Source organism: Maylandia zebra, linkage group LG5 (assembly GCF_041146795.1).
Source record: "Maylandia zebra isolate NMK-2024a linkage group LG5, Mzebra_GT3a, whole genome shotgun sequence".
NCBI classification, from domain to species: Eukaryota; Metazoa; Chordata; class Actinopteri; order Cichliformes; family Cichlidae; genus Maylandia; species Maylandia zebra.
In genome coordinates this window covers 41,538,563-41,557,472 of record NC_135171.1, presented here as the reverse complement: position 1 = coordinate 41,557,472, position 18,910 = coordinate 41,538,563, and the positions used below count along the sequence as shown (strand labels likewise).

Genomic DNA, 18,910 nt, shown 5'->3' with positions numbered 1-18,910 from the left:
CAAGTTATATAAAAAAGGCAAATCTCCAAGTCTTGAAAAATATAAATAAAGAATACATTAAAATATCCATCCAGATCTTCAGAAACAACAACATAAAATCTATCTTAATTTGATGGCCTAAGTAAAGTATCAAATCAATTTTATGTATATAGCACTTTTAAATTATACATGCTTCCCTTGGGCAGTATCATCGGAAGACATAGCATACATTTACACTGCTATGCTGATGACACCCAGCTCTATCTGTCCATGAAGCCAGATAACACACACCAATGAGTTAAACTGCAGGAATGTCTTAAAGACATAAAGACCTGGATGGCCGCTAACTTTCTGCTTCTTAATTCAGATCAAACTGAGGTTATTGTACTCGGCCCTGAAAAGCCTAGAAATATGGTATCTAAGCAGATTCTTACTCTGGATGTCATTACCTTGGCCTCCAGTAACACTGTGAGGAACCTTGGAGTCATTTTTGACCAGGATATGTCCTTCAATGCACATATTAAACAAATATGTAAGACTGCTTTCTCCCACTTGCGCCCCTCCCTGATCCTGGTTCTACTGGAGGTTTCTTCCTGTTAAAAGGGAGTTTTTCCTTCCCACTGTTGCCAAAGTGCTTGTTTTTTTCTCTATATGTATTATTGTAGGGTCTACCTTACCGTTTAAAACACCTTGCGGCGGCTGTTGTTGTGATTTGGCGCTGTATATATAAAATTGAATTGAAATTCGGCCTTTTCTTTCTCTGCAGATGTCAAATCTTCCCGAGCCTTGAGGTCAGTGAAGGTTCAGCTGAGGGCAGGATCTGCAGACCTGAACGACCCCACAGTGCAAGAATCCATCCTGCAGCAGGTCAGAGGACACACAGGCCCCGATACAAGGAACAGACTGCTATGACTGTTCCTTGTAGAGAGCAGTGAGTCTGTGCAGTCCAGGTTCAGGGACACGTGACAGCACACAGCTGCAGACATACGGGGCTCATTTAATGGAATCCCATCGATTTTTGTTATTTAACCTTTTTTCATTCTTAACTTGAAGAAGTCATTTAATTTCTGATTACTGTGAGGAGACGAAGTGACCCAATGACAGGCAATGAGGCCTAATAACAAACTTCAGTTTCATCACCAGCCAGTTCATTTAGTACATTTCCCCCAGAAACAGCACGAACAACGTTTTCTGCTCACTACAGAAACAACGGCTGATTAATGAGGAGCTTCTTTTAATGTGTGAAAACTGTGTTTCAGGTGAGGGAGAAGCTGCTGGAGCAAGGGATCAGAGAAGAGGTGAAGCTGAGGTGGAAGGTGCAGCCTGATGGGAAGATTTTCCACAGAGAGGAGGAGACAGCCGGTTACTGTGAGAAGGAAGACTGTGGGTCGGTTTAGTCTGAACGTTATTGGCTGATGTTCCTCAGATGATCTAATTCAACTAATTTCCATCTCTATACTCTGACTGCTGGACTATAATAGCTTTGCATGACTGCTAGTTGGAAATAATCCTTATTTATCCTAAGCTTAGATCAAAGAGTGTCTGATGAGCTGTTTTATGCCTCTGTTTTTTCTGATTGGTGAAGCTAAAGTTTGCAGGTGGACAGGTCTTATCTTTGTTCATCTCTGTTCCTGGACTTTGTGAAGCAATTCTTACCAAAGGCCATTTGTGGACAGAGCATTTAGAATAGAAATGTACCCATGCAAAGTAACTAAATGTTTAAAACTGTGTAACCTTTGACTGAAAATAAATAAAAAATATTATACAATGGAATACAAGTTATTGACCATGTTTATGAATTTTAGGGCTTTTCAAACAACATTTTTTAAGATGTAATATCTCCCACAAAGATACAAAACACAGAAATGACAAAAGCTGTCATTGACCCTGAGTTTTTTGCCTGAGTTTGGAGTTTTTGTATTTACATTTTTGCCTTTTTCTGTACATATAGTGTTCTGAGTTTTGGGGGTCTGTATTACATTTAACAAGCTGTCGTGTGTCTTAATGTTCAGCTGTTAATCCAGGCACGGGAGGCGCATTCACACCTCAGTCGGGTGTGTTTGGGTGGTCTGGGCAGCGTTGTGCTTCAGGGTATTCCTTTTGATGCTCGTGTGTTTGTCTTCCTATACATGCCTTTCTTTCACTTCACATTCTTGCCCTCGCTCTTCCAGATCAGATGTTTGGGAGCTGGCCAGTAACTGCGGGGCATAAACAACAAGTTTGAGGAATGTCTAAAGAGGCGAGTTGGCAGGACTTGAATACTCGCGGGGAATAGAGCTTCTGTTCTTAAATCCGCTTTGATTCATCGAAGCACATTTTCTGTCTTTAGCTCACAGCGAAAAGTCAGCTTAATCAAGCGCTAAGTAAACACTGCTGATTGACTCCTTTACTCCAGGGTTCTATCGCTCTTTTTGGTGATAAGAAAGCTGAAGATATATATCATATTTATGTGAGTGGAACAGGAGGAGAACGGCGGTAAATCAAAGCTGCCGTTCGCTGACTTTCACAGAGATGTTTTCATTACACCATCTAAAATCAGTCGGGTTTCATTGGACTTTGGATGTGTGTTTTTCTTTGATCTGAAAGTTGAGATTCTTTTCTGACGACCTCAGAGACGTCAAACCGGGATGCAGGTTCATGCTGGAACTCATCTTCGTGGCTTAAAAGGGATGCTGGCCTTAATGATTATTCATGAATAAATAGAAATAAATTAAAGTATTTGTTAAACTGGGAAATTGAGCTAAAACCTGCAGTTCCTCGGACGTCCACATGAGGCGCAGTCCCCATATGATGAAAAATGGTGAGACAGTGGTGAGACATATGGGATTGTGATCTCGCCCTCACAGCGCAGCCCGACAGAGCCGAGAATCAAACCTGGCCGGCTGCCTCCTGTAGGTGTTTCCTCCCTCTTTCTACTCTGACAGAGACACACAATCTGAAGGTTGTGCATTTGTTGGCACTGTTGCAGGATGTGTGGTCATGGAAATGGACGATATCGAAGGAAATGCTTGAAAAGCACGCTGAAGATGGCAGAACTTTGCCTCATGGTAGCTTTTATTTTAGCACATCACCTGTTTAACTCATGAAGTTACAACAATGTTGGAACTGGAAAAAAACCCACAACTTTCTACCACGAGTGAAAATGTTGCATTTTAACCATTTGCATTAAAGTACTGCATCTTTATTTTAAACACGTTAAAATGTTAAAACAACAACAACAGAGAAAAAAGAGGCAAACAAACAAAGGAAAACAAAACAATGATAATTATCAATAACTTACTTGTTCAAAAAGGAGTTGGAAGAAGCATGACCTTACTTAACCCCACCCCCTTTCCACTATTTAGTAACTAATAGTAACTAATAGTAACTAATAGTCTACACTTTTCCTTTCTGTTTATGTCCATCATAAATTCTTCATTACAGTTTGTTACATGTATTTATGTATTTTTTTATAACCCGAGTAACGCGTCAAAAGATTTACAACTTTACAGATATATGCTGTGTGACGAGAGGCTGGTCCACACCGAGTGTCAGGATGTGACGAAGCAGACGTAAAATCAGTCTCACTGTAGCGTAGCTTAGCATAATTAAAATAGTCCATGTTCTCCTGGGTCTTCATGCAGCTCCTCAGGCTGTGCAGAAGTCTGCTGAGACACGGCACACCTAACGACTTCATCATGTCCTCATCTTCACTGGTGATAAAAGCTTTAGTGGGCAGCAGGAACACTTACAGCCAGAGGTTTCTGGTAAATATGAACTTACCAGCTGCTCAGCTCTCAGTGGCCTACAAGCTCAGTTTAATATTTAATTATTCATAATAAGATCAGTGACTGTATTTCACTTTAAGACATCACAAAACTACATCTTAAAGCTGTTTTGTCATTACTGAGTCGATGGTAGAACATAATTAGCCGAACATTTTCATCCATAGACATTTGTACTGTGCTTTAAAACATATTACAGCCTACTTTAAAAAAATCTTAAAGATGAGAGCGATGAGCCAAAGTGCAAACACTCGTTTGAGTTTCAGTCATCAGACGGAACGATGTGGGAAGAGGTCACATTCAGCCTCCAATCCATCCTGAGTGGTCCCTTTGCTTCATATTTCATCTTTAACTGACCATCTAACCCTCATTAGTGTCAAACAGGGTGCCAGGAAGTGCAGAATGGCCTCGGCGTTAGCAACATTTGTATGTGAAGACCGATTGTGCCAAACCAGAGAAACCGTTGGTCCTGTCGCTGATTAATAATTGGAACCTTTGTAATTATTGCAGTAAAGCTGCATCGTTAACGCTGCACCGGCGCTCGCTGACTTCATGTTCTGTCACATTCTGGTCCTGATCTCACGTCTGGCATGCCGACAGGACATCACAGCTGCTTAATCTGCAGCAGCCCGTCTCCGTGCAGGACCACAGCGGCGCCGGTCACAAAAACATAAAGTCTCCGTTTGGATTCAGCAGATGCATCACAGCAGCGTGATCAGCGCCGAGGGGGCCGTGCTCAGAGTTATCTCAGCAGACAGCTGGTTACTGATCACATTTATCCAAACCTATTGAAGCAATCACAACTTGAAAAGGAAACAAAGACAACCTGAACATATTTGTTTACTTTTGCTCCTTTATGTCAGCTGGTTTTAATATTCAGGATGCAATAAAAGCTGCACTGAAGCCCTCGGGGTACAGAAGACTGTCCTGGGGAGAGAGGACAGAAGTCATACAGCATGCTTTAGATGGAGATTTTACCTGAGGGGAGATCTGCTGAGGCAAACATCTAAAGTCATTTCTCAGTTTTTGTTTTTGAAGCATCATCTCTGCCTCTTAATCTCACTTTTGTAAATAAGCTTCATAACTGTACAATTTTCCACGACTTTAGTTTTCGTAATATTTCAGGTCTTGCTGGGTTTGCAGACTCCATCACAAGGAACAAAAATACTGGAGAGTCAGTTACCGACTTTGATATTGTGGTCATTTCCAGCTCCACACTTTCACTCAGAGTATCTCTGCATGATCAAAAATAAGATGTTTCTGATGCTGGCTCTTCATGTAGCCCCTCAGCTCAACTTGAACTGGAAAAAGAATTTATTAGCTCCCCAAAAGCACGCTTTCTATTTCTATTTGCAGGTTGTGCTGGGAAAAAATGTAAACCTTCATGTTACTTCTTTACTTGAAACAAGCTGCTGTTTGTATCACAGAATATGTCAAATATATCAGTGTTTCTGGGTTTGCACTGAACTGGAAAACTGGAACGTGTGAGGCTGCAGGTATTTATTAAAGTCAAAGGAAAGAATGTGACTCACAGCTGTCTGTGGGTAATCCTGATTACATTCAGGCATTCCTGTTGTGAGATTGGACACTGTTCTAACATGCTTCAGGTCTGTTTCCACAGTGTGCTATGTTAGAAATCCAGTACTTGAGAAAAAGAGGCCAACTGAAATACCTCATCGAATTCCTCTCACACCTGAGTTGTTGCTTCTGTCAGTACCTGCCTGTCACTGGAGTCCAACAGATGTTGTAACTCATTTATTTTCACTGTGTTTTACTATGAAATGTGTGGGTGAAATTTGAATTCCTTAGATACCGATTTAAAAATGAAAAGTAGAATATTAATAATACTAATAGGCTGAAGCCAATATCAGGGACTCAGATCACCCCGTTTGCATGTGCGTGTGCATCCTTCTGGTTTATTGGCTGTAACATGTACACAGTTGTATTCCACTACAGATTACAGATTACATGCCCCAAAATGTATTTTGTAACGTATTCTGTTACGTTACTCATTGAGAGTAACGTAACAGAATACTTTGGATTACTTAATATATCATCATGCTGTTTACAACTACATGAATGTCCTATTGCTGTGTGATTTATTACTATTACTGAAGGTTACTCTCCACACCAACACCAACCAGATGTTTAAATCTTAATATAAATGAGTAACAGTAGGTGGACATTAGGTCAGGCTGCACTTTTTGCAGCGATCTCATAGAAAACTATTCCACGCGTATATAAAACAGGTCCGCGGCTCCGAACCGTAGTAAAGGGACCTCTGGCTGATACGTCGGGTTCGTGTCGGCTCGTAGCTGAAAACTAGCTTTACTTTGTTGTCTGGGTCAAGTTTGCTAGCGAGAGACAGAGAGAGGCGTTGAAAGGCTGCTGCAACAGAACTTATTGTTTCAGAGGAAAACACGAACACAGTCGAGTCTTAACAGCTTACTTACAACTGGGCTCGTCAGGCACTCTTCTTGGCTGCAGTGGTTATTATTATATTTACATGCTTCCAGCTCCTGTTTCTGCTCGGTGACAGCTCGTACTTTTCCTTTTTCTCCCTCCCTCGCTCACAGACACATCACGGGTACGGCAGTCCATTCTGCAGCACGCACTACACTGCCCATCAGGCTGCATGCTTTGGGGCGATGCCTGTAACACTCTGCCTATTGCCTTCATATTAAATCATTTTTTGAACAATAATTTTAAAAAATATTTCTTCACATCATTATGTGGGCAGCAAGTAGAGGAGACATGGGCCGTGAGATTAAGACACAGACATCAGAGCCTCTTATTGCGTGTTTTGTTTGGGTTTCCACCAGCCTGGAATTACCAAAAACAGAGAGGACACAGCCGAGCATATGAAACAGGAAAAGACCGCCGTGTAATCCATTTATTTCAACAAAGTAACTGTATTCTGAATACCACCTTTTTAAACGGTAACTGTAACGGAATACAGTTACTCATATTTTGTATTTTAAGTATGTAATGCTGGTACATGTACTCCGTTACACTGGTGAACAATAATTTAATACAAGCAGAGATAATTTTACATTGTTGTGTTTTCAGTATCTTTATCCGTCCTCTTGGCTCCTGTCATTTTTGAAGTCTTCTGACTCTCACCAGTTTCTACTATTTCTTATAATTAAGTGAATTAAACTGAATTATTTAATTGCATCACAAACTGTTTACCTAATCTTTTGGTGCTGCTCAGTAAAACAAATTATTCTCAGCTTGATTTTCTGCTTATAAATTTAAAATTATTCACAAAGATGTATCAATATTTCCATTTAATTACAGATTTATAGAAAACAGCCTGAACAACAGTGTCTGCCTCACTGACAAGACGGAGATCAGGGTCAAAAATCATTTATATAATAAAAGTTTGATTGTTTGCAGTTGATGAAATGATTTTACGAAACAAACTCCTTAAGAGGAAAACAAAAGCGGGTTCGTCTCTCCTGCGTTTGTGCTTACCTGTGCAGAAACACAGCTGAAAACCCGACAGTGTAGTGAATACAATTTATTTCTCTGCAGAGGCAGTAGGGTTGCCAACCGTCCCTTAAAATACGGAATCGTCCCGTATTTCGAAACAAAAGTACACGTCCCGTATTGAGCTAATAAGGGACGCACTTTGTCCCGTAATACAGTGAGAATCAAAAGTAGTCTATAAATGTTTATGGAATTAACGCTTTGTTTGAAAACATAATTCCCAGCCCCTCTCCTGCTTTGTGACCAATGAGCTGACAGCACACTTATGACAATTCGAGTATGACAATTCAGATTACCGCTCATCTCATTGGTCGAGGAAAGGTCGCTTACGGAGAAAATACCGGAAGACAACAGGTGACCACAACAAGAAGCATGGCCAACAGGGAAACAAACGCCGACACTGCGGTGCAAGTCTCGGACGACAGTACACCTAAAGCTGGGCAGACACTGTGTGATTTTTTCAGTCGCGTTATTCAGCTCCTGCTCAAACTGCACGATTGACTCACAGGGGTTAGACGTTGGTAGGTCACGATGCAGGTCTCACACTATACGGCCCGATGCTCTGATGCGACCTGAGTGCTCACACTGTGCCTCCATAACATGAAGGTTATAACAGAAAATCTGTCGCTCGCTCTCTCTCTCTGTCTTTCACTCACACAGACACACCACCACCATCAACTTTGCTAAATTGCTAATGAAAAACATGATCAGGCAGCTGTGATTGAGCAGCATGTAAATCCAACTATTTTCACGGTTGTTGTGGTCGTGATAATTTTGTGAGGCCACATCGAAAAGGCTCGGATGAGCTTTCCAAAGTTCTACAAGTTGTGCCTCCATCGCTTGTGTCCAGATCACACGCTGCACAGCCGTGCTGCTCCGTCTTTTTCACGGCGTTTACGTGTTTGCGCGCGAGCAGTGTGAGCGGCTCACGAGCGATTGATGATCGGGAGCTGGTCGTGAGGTGTTAATCACTTCTCGTTACCCCACGTATACTACACGACGCACGATGAAGGCCAAAATCGGTCCGATCACTCAAAAATCGGCTCAAAATGGGCCAAAAAACGCACAGTGTGAGCCCAGCATTAGAGCAGCAATGTTTGTTCCCCTCAGAGAAAGGGAAGAATGGGAAAAGGAAAACACCTGGCTGGAAAAAGTTAATATGGGCATGTGCAGTGAATATCAGCGCTATGTGGCCAGAAGTGTGATAATATAATTTATTTTGTGTAATAAACGACTGCAAGGATAGATGATTACAACAAATAGATGACTAATACATAAAAGTAATACATAGATGAATAATGATGATGAGTTATGATGCGTAATCATGGGAACAAGCGGGTTTACAAACAGGAGCAGCTGATTAGCATTAGAAAAGCTGAAATAATACCTCAACTGAAGCCAATTGTACTAAATGCACTAAATGTGCACTGTTACAAGAATGTTTTTCTTTCTATTGTTTTCTATTATTTTAAGTTAAGCAGGACAGAGTTCTTTTAAAGAAAGATTTACTTATATTCTCAAAAGTTAAGCATGACAGGCTTCTGTTTAAGAAGGAGACCTGTTTTATTGTGTTAATGTTGTCATTTTGAGCTAAAAATAAATGGCTAAATGATCATTTGTTTCACATGTGTTCATATCACAAAGAATACACATCTACTTAAATCAAATTCAAGTCAAAGGGTTAAAAAAATAATTTCACACACAAAAAAAGAGCTAGAAAATTCACCACACTGGGAAGGGTGAAGACAACTGGGTCGCCCGGCCCTGGCCACGAGGTGTCCCTTATTTATTTTTCAGGGAGTTGGCAACCCTAAGAGGCAGTAACGCCAGCACATGGCCCGGCTGATAACCGGGAGCTTGACAAGATGTTCAGGCTGAAGTACAGTAATGTGACCCCTGATAAACCACATGACTGCAGCTATGAAGTGACACGGGAACATGCACGGGGCGAGCCTCATCACACAGGAACCCACGCGGAGGAACGTAAATGTGCGTCAGAGCTCCAGCAGAGACGCTGATGGCAGCTTTATGTCCGTGGAAGCGAATCCTCAGCCCATCCAGCTCTGAGGTTTAAAACGACATTTCAGAAGACTCGATGACAAAAGCCAAAATTTAGCAGCAACGTTTCGCGTTTGTGTTTGTGAAATGTTTTGTGTCTCCGCATTTGGGAAATGCTGCTTTTGTGCTGATCACATGCTGATGCCCGGTCAGCCACACTTTTGGTCGTCGCATTTTCATGCACTGGTTCCACCTGGTGTCATTCTGCTGGGCTTCAGCCCTCGGTGACAGATTTTGTTCCCATGAGACAAACCACAGTCTGAAGATGACCGGCTCCTGTGTGGAAGTAAACCTACCGTACACAGAAGATATATCGCATATTAAGCCTGAGAAAATGTGTCAAAATGTTGGGTCCACTTTAAACGTCCCGAGGAGACGACCGTGTCCCTGGATCGTGCTCACATACGACTCCTTCTCTGCATGACCGAGGACGGCACGCTGAGCTGTGGAAATTTGTCTTCCCCCCACCGCCAGTTATTACAAAGTGAAAGTGTTCAGGCGCCACAGCAGTTCAGCCACATGAAGTTAGAGAGGCGCACGGTGCGTTAAAGCCGCCAACGCTCTGCTGACTCAGCACCTGCCAAGCCTCAAACCTCCTGCAGCATCAACATCAGAACAAAAACAGTGTGCCGGGAGCTTCGTGGCATGGTTTCCACGGCCCGGCATCTTCCGTAGGTGTAAGGTGTGGGTGGCCGTGTGCACTCTCACTCTTTACCTCCTCAGGTAAAAACAGGGAAAAGGAAAAACACCAGTTACACAACTCCACAAAGACACAGCAGCATCCGGAGCACCAGTATCTCCATCCTGATGGCATTACTGGTATTGGCCGTGGGGACGTTGTGATTCGTCACTGAGGACTGCGAGTGGTGGAGCTGGGAGAGATGTTTGTGCTGCATACACTGACTTTGTCCTGACCTCCCGTGTTTGATTAAGCCTGCTGATTTAGGAGTAATATCTGACACAGTGGGAGACTAATGGACTCTGAGTGGCTTCCACAAATAATAAAATAATAATAAAAAAGATTGTATAATGAAGTATAAGTGGAACTCTGGCAAAACAGCTCATCTTAACCTGCAGAGTTTATTCTTATTAATATTCTTTCAGGAATATGAAATGTGCAAACACAGAGACATAATGAGCTCTCCTCTGTGGTGATTAAAATGGACTTTGGCAGAGTTTCAGCTCGCTGAGTGAACTTCTGACCTCGAGGTCTTTGCTTTCAGCATTCAGCCGGTCTCGGACGACCCTTTAAGATTTTTTAAGGGGATCAGACCCCGACGTGGCCCCCGGTCTCTGAGGATAAATCTCATTAAAGCTTTAAGGGCTCCGTTCCTCGCCCTGTGATCACAGGGAACATCAAAGTGTCTGAGGGTCTTCTTCTTAAGACGAATAAAGATGTGAAATATTATTATTGGATTGTGCCTGCTCGCCTTTTCAGAGACACGCTAAATAATCAAGTTTAAATTAGGAAATAACCATTAATGAGAGGAAGTTTGTGCTGTAAATGAACGCTGGGCTGGAGTACAGCCCTGTGGTGATATTACACTGAGATCATTTGTAGAAAATTAAGAAATTCCACAAAACTTTGAGCCAAGATGGGCAAACGTCAAACTTTCATTTGGCCATGATGTCAATTTGAAAGGAATATTCTCATTTTTAGTATTAGTATTTAGTATTTATTTATTTATTGTCATTGTCAAGAACAATGAAATTGCGTTTGGGGCTTCCATGCAACCCAAAAAAAAGAAGAAAATAATAAATACCCCTTAAAACCCAAGTGTACATATTTAACCCAGTGTGACTCCAATGCAATAAGACAATCCTTAGCAATAATGTTCGTAGAAATTCAGACAAAGACCTGAGAAACATGACAAAATACAACAATGCAACCCATTCAATATTATTGTACTGTGAGATATGATATCAGATATGATAGTTATCTATTTAAGAAAGAGGGGGGGGGGGGGGCAGGAGGGGGAAGAGAATAAAGATATGATGCACCAATGCAGACCAGTTCATTGCTATTAAGAAGTTGGATATGGTTATTGTCCGTGAGAGGGGGGCAGAGAGTTCAGGAGCCTCACAGCCTGTGGATACAGGCTGTTGGCCAGTCTGGATGTTCTGGCCTGTATAGACCTGTACCTTCTCCCTGAGGGCAGCAGATGGAAAAGGTGGCGCTCAGGGGGATGTTGGTCCCGCAGGATACTGTGCACCCTCCTCAGACAGCGAGTGGGGAAGATATTACTGATCTCTGGCAGACTTGTTCCAATAATTCTGCCAGCTTCTTTCACCACCCGCTGGAGTGCTTGCTGATCGGCCTTGGTGCAGCTGGGGAACCACACTAGAAATCCATACGTCAGAACGCTGCTGATGGCACAGTTGTAGAAGTTCAACATCAGAGATCTGGGAATGTGTGCGCTCCGCAGTCTCCTCAGGTAGTAGAGGCGCTGTTGGGCCTTCCGTACAACTGAGGTGATATGGTTGCCCCAGGACAGGTCCTTGGTCACAGTTACCCCCAAGAATTTAAAACTGCTCACCCTCTCCACCGCCTCACTGCCAATGAAGAGAGGCAGATGGTTGTTATGACCCCTCTTCCGGAAATCTACAATGATCTCCTTGGTCTTTTTGGTGTTTAAAACCAAGTTATTGTCGTGGCACCATGACTCTAGTTGTTGCACCTCTGTCCTATAGTTTGTCTCATCATTGTTGGATATAAGTCCGAGCACTGTAGTGTCATCTGCAAACTTAACAATGAGATTGGACACGCAGGAGGAAATACAGTCATGGGTGAAGAGAGTGTATAGCAGAGGGCTCAGAACACACCCCTGAGGGGCACCGGTGTTGACCACAAGGGTGGAAGAGGTGTTCTTACCCACTCTGACACTCTGTCTACGGTTAGTGAGGAAGTCCACAATCCAGTTGCACAGAGAGGAGTTAAGTCCCAGTTGGTGGAGTTTGGGACGGAGTTTGTATGGCCGGATGGTATTAAAAGCCGAGCTGTAGTCTACAAAGAGGAGCCGTGCATAGGTGTTCCTGTGTTCCAAGTGCTTCAGTAATGTGTGCAGCACTGTGGCGATCGCATCCTCGGTTGACCGGTTCTCCCTGTATGCAAACTGGTGCGAGTCCAGGGATGGTGGAAAAGCAGCTCTGATGTGTTTAATGACCAGTCTCTCCAGGCATTTGGCGGGAATGGGGGTGAGTGCCACAGGTCTGAAATCGTTCAGACATGTGACATTTGACTGTTTTGGGATGGGAACGATGGTTGCTGCTTTGAAACAGGATGGTACCAGTGAACAGGACAACGAGGTGTTATATATAGAGGTGAAGACGTCCGCCAGGTCCGCAGCACAGTCCCACCAAAAGTGCAAAAGTGTAGGAGCTCCGGGCCGCTGCGTCTGTGCGCGCCGCCATCTTGGGCCATGATGCTTGGGCATCTTTAAAAACACCACAGAGTTTAAGACAACATCTTAAAAAAATGTGTGAAAATGTGGCGGCCATCATTCTTCCTGAAATGAAGCTTTGCACCCCTGCAGCTAATCCGTGTGTTGAAATGTCCAGAACTCTCTTTTGATTTTTCTTCCACACTCGCAGGCCTTTTACTTTACCCTCGTTGGAGGGCTGGCACTGAGGCTGAACTTCTTCTCACTTCAGCTAATGCAACATGAGGTGAAAATGTCTGCGCAGGTTCTCGTCGTTCGAGTCATTCGAGCTTAAAGGGTTTGAGTTGAAGGCAACTCGACTTGCTTTAGTTTCTTTCACCGCTCAGGGGGGAGATCTCAGGACTGTGTAGTGTTGCAGCTTTGTTCACACTGGACATACATGTCCTCCTTTTCTCAGTCCATGGACGTCCTCAGAGATTGTGCTGCTTGAGGTTCCTTCCTGTGCATCTTCGACTCCCATAACGGTAATGCTGGACGTTCTTCCTTTGACTTCATGTTCCCTGCCTGCTGACAGGCTCCTGATAACCTGAAGTTTGTGTTGCAGTAGTTTGCAGGTCCTCATCTGTGTGTGGAGGTTTCTTTAAACTTTAATGTTCACAGTTTTGTCCTGCTCTGTGAGCCCGTTACAGTGACCTGTTTGCTTTGGTATCCTCTCTGGTGAGCTTGATCCGCGGACATGATGTGTTCATCAAAGCTTTAACTGACCACACCAGGACAGCTCCCCATTCTCACCCATTATAACCAACCTTGACCAGGAGGAAGTGCTCCAGTGGTTTCTGTCCTCTGTGCTCCACCGAGTTTGAGTAAATTAGTCCCTGGTGCTTCATTTGTTGTTTGTTTCATGGTGAGAGAAAAATAAAATGATGCAAACATCTTTATTTCTGCTGTAAAGTTGGACCTTGTAACATGGGAGTCAGCGCTGGCGCCTCTGCTGGACATTTGAGGAACTGCAGCAGCTAGCTTCAGGTCTTCCAGAGTGGTGTGATTGATGCAGACTCAAAATAATCGTGTGAATCCCATCCTGTTGTGTATTCAGGTCTTTGTCATCACTCTCACTCGAAAATGCAAAACTGAGAAGAAGTGAGTGGGAGCTGTACTCAGTTTAGCACCAAGACTCAAGGTGAAACTACGTCTCTAAAAGCTAACTAAAAGCTTCATTATTCAAACAGAAACATGGACACGTGTTGATCCAATGCTGACTTTTACTCTGGCTGAGGGTATCTGATCTGTTCATGCTCCCATTAGATCCCTGACCCCTGTGAACACCTTGTAACTGGTACCAGTTGAGTGCCAAACATGATCACTTACACGGTGAATATTCAGCAGAAATGAATGTGATGTAATAATTAGTAAGAGAATGATGGCACCCTCTTCTGAGCGAGCTGTGGTTTATTTACCTGTGTGCTCCGGCAGTTACGTTGTCTCTGATTGAGAAAATGTTAAGTTGACTGATGGTGAGCAGGTTAAATTTTCAGTTCCAGCACAGTCTATTGACCGTCTGCAGTTACACCCAGCTGACCTCTCCCCCCACACATTTGTCACGGCTCCATTAAACGTTTCACTCTGAGCAAACTGAACCAGTGCGAACCTGACGGATCATCTCTCGTCATGCATGTCATTTATTCTTATTGTTGTTTTGTGTTTCGTAGATGGCCCCGTGTTCAAATGTCCAACAGCCTGATATTATAACTGTTTTGGTTTCTAGATATCATAACTCACCTGTTTAAATGTTATTAAATTTGCATAATTAGGGGCGTGGTCTCTTTAACAGACAGGTGGATGGTGTCACAGGTGGTTGTAGCTGCTAGCTGTCTGCTGGAGTCCCTGACTGGACCTCTGGACCATGTTTGTGCTTTTGGAGCCTTTTAATGACATCATCTGACCAATCACGTGGCTGCTGAGCACTTGATTGTAATAACAGGATGAAGAGTTTAATCTGGATGTTACAGAGCACAGCGGCACCCTGATGCAGTGGTTGTAGCGCTGCTGCATCTCAGCAGGAAGGTCCTGGATCCTGTGAAATCAGTCATGGCTGGTCGTTCTCGGGGTGGTACAGGCATATGGCATGCCGATGTGCTGGTTATCACCATGGAAACAGAAGGAAATGGTTTGAATCCACTGACCTGCTGGTTCTTCCTTCTGTGCTCGGCACATGTCTCTCTCCAGCTTCCTCCTGCAGTCCAAAGTTGTGCATGACGCCATGAGGCCATGAGGCCAGGATCACTGGTGGTTGTAGCTGTGAATGTGGACACGAATGGTGACCTCGATCTCCTGAATTCACCTTCTCATAAATTTAGAAGTGCTGTCGACTTCCTGCTGTAACAGTTTCTTTTAGGTGTGAGTGCAGCAGTGTTTGTGTGTCTCGCCTGTCCATCGCAGTCTTCACTGTGCTGCGAGTTTCTCCTTTTGTTTCGTACCCGCTGAGATGCTGTGTGCGTTTATATGTAGCTGAAGTGAGCTGAACTTCTGTGATAACACTTTTGTCTCCCACTCCGTGTTTCTGTCTGGCGGCCTCTGCGTGCCGGTGAAAACACTGCCAGGGAGTGATGAGCGTGCTGCCTCCCTCCAGCCTCCCTAATCCGCCCCAATCTAATTTAGATTAGCATCGAACGTTCCCTCAACATTCTCTGAGCTGCTGATATTACAAACATGGAACGCGGAGCTCGGGTGTGTTCGCACAGAATGTCAAGATGATCCCCGCTCGAGGGCTGGGATGCTTGTTCGGTTCAGTGTGTGTGTGTGTGTGTGTGTGTGTGTGTGTGTGAGTGTGTGTGTGTGTGTGGGTGGTTTGGAGCTGATTGAACCTTCAGGTCTAACAATTGTTTTAGTTTTAATGTTTCCTGCTGGTCACTGGGAACCACACCAGGAAATCAAAACCATATCATAGGTGGGACTGGACTCACCGGCCACTTCTTTAAGCACAGCTCTTCAACTTCCTGTTAACAATTTTAAATCTTTTCAGCGAGTTATGTGGCAGCAACTCGTTTAGATTCGCAGATGTGGAATAGACGACCTGCTGAAGGTCAAACCGAGCATCAGAAGATGGATGAAAGAGCAGCCCGTCCACGCCACGGTGCTGCTCTCAGTGTTGAGTGTTGCTGCCGACCATGTCCATCCCAACGTCTTCTGATTGTGCTTCCAGCAGGACAGCGCTCCATGTACCAAAGATCAGATTCTGTCAAACTGGCTTCTTGAACTTGACGAGTTGACTGTACTCGGATGGCCTCCGCAGCCACAGATCTCAGTCCAGTAGAGAGTTTTGGGATGAATTTAACAGCTGCTGCTGCTGTGGAGCATTTACTAAAACAAAATACGTAACAAGATGTCAATTTTGTTTTTATGCTCACTAACAGTCTTTACTGAGGCTGTTTGACTGGCCTGAACATGGCAGGAAAAGATCTTTGATCAGGTGCTTTGGCTCTAATATGCAGCACCGCCTCCTTTCAGCAGCCCCGGTTCTGTTCTGGAGGTCCTCCCAGGTGGAGAGCTGAGCAGCTTGGATGGAAAGGACCAGCCTGGCTTGATGGATTTGAGTTTCCGCTGCATGATTTCAGGATGGAGCCAAGCTACCTTGTTCAGGTTGCTGCTGGTGCTGTAAAGGTGTGGGAAATGTTTTCCTGGCACACTTTGGGCCTCTTAACACCAATCAGTCACAGTTGGCTGCTGATCCGAGCGTCCCTTTACAGCCACAGTTTACCGTTTGCTTCCAGAACCATAAAGCAGCGTGTCCGTGACTTCAGCGGCTCACACGGGACACCGGCAGCATAAATATGAAGCAGAGATGATGCAAACTCAGAGGAAAGGTTTGAGCCAGGGCAGGAGTGCTGTTTCCCAGGAAGGTATTGTGAGTGAATAACAGGTGGCGCTCTTGGGTTCTTCCAATGAACACGGATGAACGGGAGGGTAAATTTCATGTTTCCGTGGAAGGGGTGACGCCTGTTCACTTCCCATAATTCTTGAAAAAGCTGTGCAAACGGAAGCTAACAGGACCATGAATCCTTCATTTCACACAGTAGGATAACAACAGGACAGCGACCTCCTTCCGACCTGGGGATTGCACTGAAGACAAGTTCAGTTCTTCATCCCTCGTTCGTTGGCCTTCCTGCTGCAGACATCTGACGTCTTTCTGCGCGACATCAGCCACAAACTCTTTGTGTTCAGAGACTTTGTGAATGCAGATGTGTGGATCTCCATCGGGGCATCTCGACCCGACTAATCTCTTCACCGACCTTGGCCAAACACAAAGGAGCTTTCATTCGCAGCTCGCCGTGGCCGTCATATCTCCGTGAGCACTGAAACTTTCCTCCCGTCCTCCTACACCTCTCTCCTCCCCACGCCTCGCCGCCCGTTCCGTCGCCTTGAATGCGGAGAATCGGTATTTGTTATGAAAACATTGTCGCATACCGTTCTAGCACATTCCCACACATTCGCTGTTTAGCAGAAACACACACAGCCTCCCATCCTTGACAGTCTTTCGCTTTCACAAAGAGGACGAGCCCAAAGGAAAAAGTTTGCTGTAAGATGCGTTTGAATGCCTTTTGTGAGGTGAACCTTGAGTTTACGTGCAGATCTCGTTCCCTGACGTCATCCTCGTGTTTACTGACATCGTAATCCTTCATTCTGCTTCCCTTTCCAACTCCCTGCACTTTGATTGTTTTCGTGGTGTTATTGTTGTTCTTGCCGCGGCTCTATCCTTCACCTCATCTCCCTGCCTGTCTTTTCATTTCCTCTCCTCAGCCCTCTCTGCCTCTCTCATTCACAGCTGACTGGAAAGCCTATCGCCCAACTGTGACACATAAAGAAATGATACCATATCTGATAAATGATGAGCGTACGTATGAGAAATTACAGTTCGTTCTGCCTTGTACGGACTCGTGTCAATAGACTTGCTCTCGCCTTTTCTCGTCTTTCTTTTCGGTGCCCCCAGCCTACAGCTCATTTCCTCTCCTTCCTTTAAACATGACCCAACGTGCACGAGCGTGTCATCAAACAGATGCAGGAAAATCTGAAAACTGTCATTTAATGCCTGCAGATGTAACTCTGAATGGTAATCCATGACGGCGCTGCAGCAGGAACGTTGCGCTTTTTTGTTATTTTCTGCTCATTAAATGCAAATCTGACATTTTCTAATTAGCAGGCGGCTGAATGTTGCTTTTTAAACATCTTTCTGTCCTCGAATCAGAAAAACGCTGGATGAGTTTTAAAGTGGGTGGTAATGAAGGATGCTGACTCCGGTTTGCAGCAGTGTAAGAACGTGTAAGACGTCTGACCTTTTCAGGCCTGGGCGGGATCCTCACCGTGCTGCAATAAAAACTTGTTGCAGACCAGACAACACGTTTAACAAGCTCCATCTCACTTAAAGTCTAATCACAACTCCGACTTCATAACAGACCGGTCCTGATGCTGTTGTGTGATGAGCAGAGATGGGCAGTAACGCGTTACTTGTAATGCGTTACTGTAATCTGATTACTTTTTTCAAGTAACGAGTAAAGTAAGGGATTACTATTGCAAAAACGGTAATTAGATTACCGTTACTTTCCCGTAGGAACTCTGCGTTACTGCGTTACTAAAACCGTGATTTTTTGCGAGAATGTCTCATGACAGTGACGTAAGCGAGTGCACCGTTCACAACAGCTGTGTGCAGATCAACAATGGATCATATATCGAGTGCAGAGAGAGTATGAGCGTGCAGCGTTTAAAGTGTGGAAGTACTGACCTTACTTTGAGTTTGATTCCATAAAAAGTGACAAAAACATTAGTGTCCGCTGTGCGTGGGAAGAAAACTTCTTTTTACAGCGAAAAAAACCCCTAAACTTCCAACAAGCACCGAGTAGCTACGACATAATGGGAAACTCACAGAGAAACTCACGGATTCTTCCACTGACCGCGGCACACCTGCACCAGGGTAAACCTCCGCCTGCCCCACTCCTGCTTTACAGGTGAAAATAGAGCAACAGGACCGCTGAGTCTTTGACTTTATTTATGTTCTGCTGTGTTTTACTTGCATCTATTTGAAAGACTGAGTGTAAACACAAAAAATATTTTATTTTATGAGCTGGAATGTGCAGAAAATAGGTTTAAATATTAAACTAATTTCTTCCAGTCAGAGAATGTTGCATATAATTAAATTTTTGCTTGATGCATAAAGTTAAAAGATTAAAAGTAATTTAAAAAAGT

General features: G+C 44.0%; 1 protein-coding gene across 2 annotated transcripts in view; it reads left to right on the top strand.

Moving 5' to 3' along the window:
- Positions 1–1,739, top strand: part of LOC143418771 (putative C-type lectin domain family 20 member A) — a 30,787-nt gene extending 29,048 nt beyond the window's left edge. For both annotated transcript variants that reach the window (XM_076884475.1, XM_076884476.1), the window contains exons 6-7: positions 746–846; positions 1,239–1,739. In XM_076884475.1, coding sequence (XP_076740590.1) covers positions 746–846; positions 1,239–1,376 — 239 coding nt within the window. In that variant the 3' untranslated portion in view covers positions 1,377–1,739. The remainder of the gene's footprint in view (positions 1–745; positions 847–1,238) is intronic.
- The last annotated feature ends 17,171 nt before the right edge of the window (positions 1,740–18,910 follow it).